This window comes from Mus pahari, chromosome 1 (assembly GCF_900095145.1).
Source record: "Mus pahari chromosome 1, PAHARI_EIJ_v1.1, whole genome shotgun sequence".
Lineage (NCBI taxonomy): Eukaryota > Metazoa > Chordata > Mammalia > Rodentia > Muridae > Mus > Mus pahari.
Window position 1 is genome coordinate 7,096,612 of NC_034590.1, and position 7,994 is coordinate 7,104,605.

The 7,994-nt window shown below is 44.7% G+C and overlaps 1 protein-coding gene across 1 annotated transcript in view; it reads right to left on the reverse strand.

The window, feature by feature from the left end:
* Nucleotides 1-5,520: 5,520 nt before the first annotated feature.
* The window catches only part of Uba2 (ubiquitin like modifier activating enzyme 2), a 24,588-nt gene continuing 22,114 nt past the window's right edge, over nucleotides 5,521-7,994 (reverse strand). The window contains exons 16-17 of the mRNA XM_021187062.1: nucleotides 7,588-7,724; nucleotides 5,521-6,317 (exon numbers count right to left, since the gene is read on the reverse strand). Coding sequence (XP_021042721.1) covers nucleotides 6,136-6,317; nucleotides 7,588-7,724 — 319 coding nt within the window. The 3' untranslated portion in view covers nucleotides 5,521-6,135. The remainder of the gene's footprint in view (nucleotides 6,318-7,587; nucleotides 7,725-7,994) is intronic.

Below are 7,994 nucleotides of genomic sequence, written 5' to 3' on the forward strand. Positions count from 1 at the left end.
AGATAGATAGATAGATAGATAGATAGATAGATAGATAGATAGATAGATAGATAGATAGACAGACAGACAGACAGACAGATAGATAGATAGATAGATAGATGTGAAAGACTAGTTGGATCCCTCAGTACCACAAATGAGCTAGTGTGAGAGTGTACACATTATTTACAGAAACCAAGTGGGTCATGGTGACTCACACCTTTAATAATCATTTTATTCTAATGACTTACAAGAGTTTGTTACATATTTTCAATACCAGTGTACCATTTTTTTACAAATACTTTCTACTAGTTTACGTCTTCTCCCTTTGATGTGTCTTCATAAGAACAGAAGTTATTTTATGGGGTTGGAGAGCTGGCTCAGCAGTTAAAAGTACTTGCTGCTCTTGTGAAGGACCGGGTTCCCACTGCAGCTCACAACTGTCTGTAACTCTGGCTCCCAGAAAATTGACAGATTCTTGTGGCCTCTATGGACCCCAGGCAGGCATATGGTGCACTGTCATACATACAAGCCAAACAGCCATACACATAAAATAAAGAGGTGGGTTTTCATTTGCAGCAGCGTTTCTCTGTACAGCCTGGCTGTCCTGGACCAGGCTGGCCTTGAACTCACAGAGATCTACCTGCCTCTGTCTCCCCAGTACTGGGGTTAAAGACATGCACCACAATGCTATATATATTTATGGGACTTTAAGGGTATTAAGATATGAGAATATTTAGGGTATTAACAGATCAAAAAAAATTTTTTTTTTGGTTTTTTTCAAGACAGGGTTTCTCTGTATAGCCTTGGCCGTCCTGGAACTTACTCTGTAGACCAGGCTGGCCTCGAACCCAGAAATCTGCCTTCCCCTGCCTCCTAAGTGCTGGGATTAAAGGCGTGTGCAGCCACCGCCCAGCTCCTAGCAACACTTCTTAAAATGTTACTTTATGGAACAGCAATTGTGTTCAGAATATAACTAAACAGAACTGGGGCCCTATAGTTCTACTTGGTTGATTTTCTTTTTCCCTCCTTCCCTCCCTCTCTCTCTCCTCCCCTCCCTCTTCTTCTCCCTCTCTCCCTCTCTCCCTCCCTCCCTCTCTCCCTCTCTCCCTCTCTTCCTCCCTCCCTCTCTCCCTCCCTCCCTCTTTCTTTTCAGCTCGGGCTGGCCTCAAACTCTATGTAGGTAACACTGACTGAGCAGATGATCCACCTATCTTTGCCTCTCAGGTGTAGGATTAAAGGGATGTATTACCAAGTTCAGTCATATTTGTTGTCTTTGGTGACAGCAGCTAAATGTCCCAAATAAGCTTTGAGCTGGGATTTGTCCTGTTGAATTGAATACAGGAGGAAAATGTTCCATCTATGTGTAGAATTCAAGAAGCAAATTCCCAGTTTAAAAAAAAAGTAATCTATAAAAATACTTCTCTAAATATATCCTCCCTAAAAACAGCCAAATGGAGAATTCTGGACCTCTGGAATTCTGCTTTAAAATGCTAAGAGGTCACTTACCCTCTGACCTCCACTCAAGTGCTTGGCATGTGCATGTACACATACGCACACACACACACACGCATAAACACAATATTTTTTACATTTTTTATATGTATGAGAGTTCATCTGCACATATACCCCATGTGTGCATGGAAGCAGTGGCAGTCAGAAGGTATCAGATCCCCTGGAACTGGAGTTACAGAAGGTCCTGAGTCACTACATGGGTACGAGAAACCAAACCCAGGTCCTCTACCAGAGCAGCTGGCACTCTTAACTTAAACAGTGCTCTTAGCCAGTGCTCTTAATTAAGCACTGAGCCATCTCTCCAGTCACATACAAAACACATTTTTTTTAAAGTAATATAATTTTCTTTGAGACTGGGGAGATGTTGGCTAAAGAATGTATCCTGCTCTTGCAGAGGGCACCAGATAGGTTCCCAGCAGCCAAGACTGACAATTGCCTGTAACCCAGACCCCAGTGAATACAGTGCCTGCACCTTACCTCAGGTTCCCTCATGTGCAGAATCCCACACACACAGGCACATGCACTTCATTAAAAATAAATCTTTAAAAAAAATATTTTCATCTGTGTATGTTTGGTTATGCATGTGTATTAAAGCCATAGGACAACATAGTGACACAGATTGCAGATTTGTGACTGTGCCCAGATTCATGTGGGTTCAAGAGACCCAGACCAGGCCCTGATGCTCGCACAGCAAGCGCCTTACCCACAGAATTGTCTTCCCAGTTCACCAGCAAGTTTAATGCTAGCTTGAACTATGAAGTGAAGTGCTGTCTTTAAAAACACATAAAAAGACCAGGCCTGGTAGTAAACACTTGTAGCCCCATCACTTGAGAGGCAGAGTAAATGGATCTCTAAGAGTTCAAGGCTAACCTGGTCTACAGAACTAGTTTCTAGAACAGCCAGCGATACACAAAGAAACCCTGACTCAGAAAACCTAGATAGATAGATAGATAGATAGATAGATAGATAGATAGATAGATAGATAGATAGATGAAGATGGATGGATGGATGGATGGATGGATGGATGGATGGATGGATGGATGGATGGATAAAAGGTGCTGCAGAGATGACTCAACAGTTAACCACACTTCTTGAGGACACAGGTTCCATTTCCAGCACCACATGTCAGCTAACAACTGTCTGCCTCTGGCCTCTGTGGCATTTACATGGTGCACACACATACATACACATAAAATGAATCGTTGTTGTTACTTAAAAAAAATAAGATAGGGTGTCTGTAATGTAGCTCTATGCATCCTGGATGTCACTATTTGGATCAGCCTGGCATGGAACTCACAGACATCACCTGAACTATTCCTCTCCAGTACTGGGATTATAGGTGTGTGCCTATGCCTGGCTAAAAACATCTTTTTAAAAAAACAATGCTTGCCAAGGACCAGTGTTCCAAAAACCTCTTCCATCCTGTGCAACTTGTCCCGTTTGCCGACCCCTGACCTCGTGACAGATGTTCCTGAGGCCGGACTCTATCTAGCCCCCTTTGTAGCCATAGGAATTAGTGTGAATAGCCATCAAGTTTGAGAGTAAGATCTTGTCCCCACCGACGAAACCCTAAAGTCGAATAAGAACTACATGAACTTTTGGCTGAATGCTTGCCTGCCTAGGTTAGGTCTCTGTGGACTCTTTTGGAAAAGCCAATCACTAAATTACTTCTGATTTGCTCATGTGTCTCTTTGGGTGACATAACATAGGGAATGTTCTTTTTCTTCCCTCCCATCCCCAAGAAAGAATTTCTCTGTGTAGCTCTGGATGTTCTGGAACTCAGGGATCAGGCTGCCACTGCCTCTCAAGTGCTGGGATTAAAGGTGTGCGCCACCATCCCCACTAGGAATATCTTTCCCAACACCTGTTGGGTCAAGACAATATGCTTCCAGAGATGACAAACCTTAAAGTCTTTAAACAACTGGGCTTTTAAAATCAAAGCCCAGGAGAGTGTTGAGAGAAGGCTCATTGATTGCTGAAGAACATAAACCCAGCAGCCATGTTGGGTGGCTCTGGCTTGCTGTAACTCCAGCTACAAAGGATTGATATCCTCTGCGTGACGCAACAGGTTCCAGCACACAGGACATTCTCTCTTCATACATACACATGTGAATAAAGGTGCTAAAAATGAATTTATAAACTGGGCATGGTGGTGTGTACCTTTAATCTCAGAACTCGGGAGGCAGTGAGTTCGAAGCCAGCCTGGTCTACATAGTACATTCCAGGACAGATCCTGTCACAAAAATCCAAAACCAAATCAAACCACCAAAAAAGCTGAGATTAAAGGCATATGCCATTGTATCCAAAAAATTAAGATATATTTTAAGATCTTGAGTGTCATCAGACACAGGTCTGTAACCCCAGTTCTTGGGAGACTAAGGCAAGGATTATAAGCACTCGGCTTATTATTATTTTATGACTATTATGCCTGCTGGTACGAGCAGATCACAGATATGTTGGATCCCCTGGAACTGGAGTTGGGAGACACTGGAGTTGGAATTTCCTGGCAATCAAACTCAGGTCCTCCGAAAGAGCTATCAATGCTCTTAATTGCTGAGCCATCTCCCTGGCCCATGTTTCACTTTTAATTATGCATGTATGTGTCTGAGTGTGTGTTGTACACGAGAGCAGTTCAATACTCTTAATTGCTGAGCCATCTTGCTAGCTCCACACCGTTTGACAGCTGGCCTTCCCAGGATGAAATTACAAGTTGGCAGCTATGCCTACCTGGTATTTAGATGAATTCTGGGGGTTCCAAATTCTGGCCCTTTAGCTACTGAGCCACCTCTGAAGTCCCCTTGGTGTTTTTAAAAGCATGATTGATAATTTTGTGTACTGTATGGTAATACAGGTATTCTCAGGAGTGGAGACCCAGAGAGCGGAAGAGGTTGACCGTGGCTCCATCTGGGCCATGAACAATGCACACTGCAAAGGAACCCATATAGGGCCAGTCATCTCCAAAACTTAAGTTACAGGAGCTGGCAAAGATCATGTGTGGAGGTCAGAGGACAAAGTAGAGACACTGATTCTCTCCTAACATGTAGGTCCTGGGACTGACCTCACTTTGTCAGGCTTCTGACCAGCACCATCACCCAGAGCCACACTGCCAATCTAATTTTAAATCTGTACTACTTTTGTGGTAAAGTGCTGATGTTATCAAACCCATGGCCTCTCCCACACCTCCCAAGCACTGGCTCCACCCCAGAGGTACCGTTGCTGGTTGGGTGTTTTTTTTTTAAGATTTATTTATTATACGTAAGTACACTGTAGCTGTCTTCAGATACTTTTTCATCTCTCTCGCCCCAAAGGTTTAAGCACACTGTAGTTGTCTTCAGACACACCAGAAGAGGGCATCAGATCTCATTACAGATGGTTGTAAATGAACCACCATGTGGTTGCTGGGATTTGGGCTTAAGACCTTCAGAAGAGCAGTCAGTACTTACCCCCTGAGCCATCTCTCCAGCCCATTGGTTGGGTTTTTGGAGATGGTATCATGCTGTCTTCAGAATCACCATAAACTGATTATGATCCTGAATTCTTTATCTTTAAATCTTTTTAAGTTATGTGTGTATAGTGCACACGCCTTCAGGGGCCAGAAGGGGTGTCAGCTCCCCTGGAGCTGAAGTGGCAGGTGGTTGTAAGCTGCTGGATATGCGGTCTTCTTCCTTGGTGTGTGCAATGGCACCCAGGGGAAGGAAGACTTCTGTTACCTGTATGTGTCCGAAGGCCAACTCTGCGTGGTATTTCTCAGAAGACATCTATCTTGTTTTGTGAGACAGGGTCACTTACTGGCCTGGAGCCTGCAGAGTAGGCTAGGCTGGCCAGTGAGCCTCAGAACTTCCTTGTCTGCCTCTCCAGTGCTGGCAGTGATGTGCCCAGCTTGTTTTTTTTAACCTGGGAGCTAGAGATCAAACTCAGACTCCCATACATGCATGGCAAGCACTTTACCAACCTTGCAGCTCCACAGCCCAGAGCTAACACTCAGCGTGTGGCAGACACAAACCCACTAGGGCAACAGAAGCAGGTAAGTATGCAGACATCATTTATTTGGTCCATAAGTACAGTATATTTGTTGTTTGAGTTTACAAAACATCAAATATAAATAACTTGAAACTGTAACAAATACACAAAAATTGGCTTCTTACACAGACATACCAGGCAGTACAAACTGAAAATCTGGGTAAATTAACATTGTTTTACATTAATATACACAGTGCCAGGTAACATTTAAAAAACGAGTTTCAATGCATAGCACTTGACACTTCTGTGAATCTTTCAGGTAAGAGTATGAAAATGGTTAGATCTAGGCTAAAAATAACTCTTCTCTAGCCAAAAATAAAGGCATAATATTTATACCCAGGTTGCAGCGTTCCTACCCCACAGTGTTTTCCACTAGGAAATGATAGCTAAGGCTATTTACAGGGAAGGCAACATGCACGCTCACGTTCTTTCAGCTCATCACCCAGCTTTGCTCAAAGGGTCGCAAATTCTACTCCTACTTCAATACAGCAACAGTCTCGAACAGTCTCAGCAAATGAATGCTTTCACAGGAACGGAACCACCAAAGCCACCGCAGTCTGGGCTTTCCCTCTGCAACAAAGGATCTAACTTTCGGTTCCGACCAGACCAAGGGCAGGAGCTTGCTCAGTCTAACGCTATGATGTCATCTAGATCTTCGGTCTGCTCCAAGCGGCACTTCTTGGTACTGGCACCCTCATTCTCTTCCAGTTTCCGCTTTCGGGCCTTGTCATCCCCGCTGCCGTCGGTGCTATTTGAAGGGCCTTCTTCATCTGAATCAACTATGAGCACATCATCTTGCTCTTGTGCTTATTTTGGAAAACAAAGCAAAGAACAGTGATGTGAGGGAGATGTCTATGGCTCACCAAGGCCTCACGCAGCAGAATCCAAGACCCCCGCCCTGGCCACCCTCTGGGAAGCTGTCTGGTGTTTGCTGTACCAAGCACATCTACTCTTAGGAGAAGGTTGTAACTGGGGAGCTGAACTGACCCAGGGCAATTACCTATTTTTTTCAAGCAAAACAGAAAATAATGACTAGCATATAATTCAAATGCATCATCATGCCTCCTGAGAGAGTCCCCACTGAGAAGAGGAGGGGCACCCTAATAGAGGAAAGAGCAGCAACAGCAACAAGCCACTTACAACCGCCAGGGACTGCTCTGAGCACTGCACAAACTCATCTAATCATCCCTATAAAGAAGATAACATTATTATCCCACTTCCAGAAAGGAACCAGAGGGACAGAGATGGGCTCCCTATAGTCACAGCAGAGACCCCCACATTTGTGCACTTTAACCCTATCCCCAAAGATAGTGTGTCTCCATGTGCAAACTTAAAACAGGACCACACCTTCCCCCTATAGCCTTCAAAACCTGCCCACGGTAGAGGGTCAGCATTTGTTTCACAATAGGAGTTAAGAACTTTGGTCTTACAGGCAATGCTCCTGTTGTGGGGAGAGAGAACAAACCAGCCCAAGAGGGCCACTTCTACAGCCTCAAAGTTTACCCCTAAATTCTCAGAGGATGCTACAGACCAGAGCAAACATTCTAAAGAACTCCAAAAGTGCTCACATAGGGGAAAGAGAAGTTAGAAATGGTTACAGTTAACCTTCAGTTCCTGCACAAAACAGAGAGGGACTCAGGGGAAACACTGGCCCAAAACGGAGCAGCAAAAGGTCGGGTATCTGAAAGGTACCAGGAGTCAGCAGGACCTCCGGGAACATTCTCAGGTGGGCTTTACTTAGGCACCTGCCTTCCTGGAAGCCCATATCCACCTTGGAAGCACCTGCTCAAAGAGCCAGATGCATAGTTTATGGCTTCCAAATAAACAGCTTAAGTAGGCAGCTTAAGCAGAACAGACCATGGACCAGGAATTTAGCCCACAGCTTGCTGTGGAGATTCAGAAAACCGCTCCCAATCCCTCTAGGAATACCCCAGAGGTCGTAAAGGTCTTCATGATTCATAAAACTCAAAGCCCCATTATACAATCAATTCCAAACTAACTCAGCCTTGGTATTTTAGACTCAGTGTCCATCAGAGTACCAGCTTATTCAAGTCCTCTGGCATGGAGGTGACTCACCTGTGGAGGTGGAAGGCTGGGCACCATCATCGCTGCCATTGGCAATGCTTTTGGCAGCATCTTCAGCTTGTTTTGGCCCCACTTTTTCAGGAGTGTCACCAACTACCTCAAATTCAACATCCTTTCCAAGATCTTCGCTAAAAGAGAAACAGACTATAAATAGACTGAGCTGTGAATTTCATAGTAAAGGAGCAGGGACATCCTCACAGCTCAGAATGCACAATGCAACCCCTGGAAGGTTCTGACTTCCAGTACATTCTCAAGAAAAGACCAGAGCGAGCCAGGCGTGCTGGCGCACGCCTTTAATCCCGGCACTTGGGAGGCAGAGGCAGGCAGATTTCTGAGTTCAAGGCCAGCCTGGTCTACAAAGTGAGTTCCAGGACAGCCAGGGCTACACAGAGAAACCA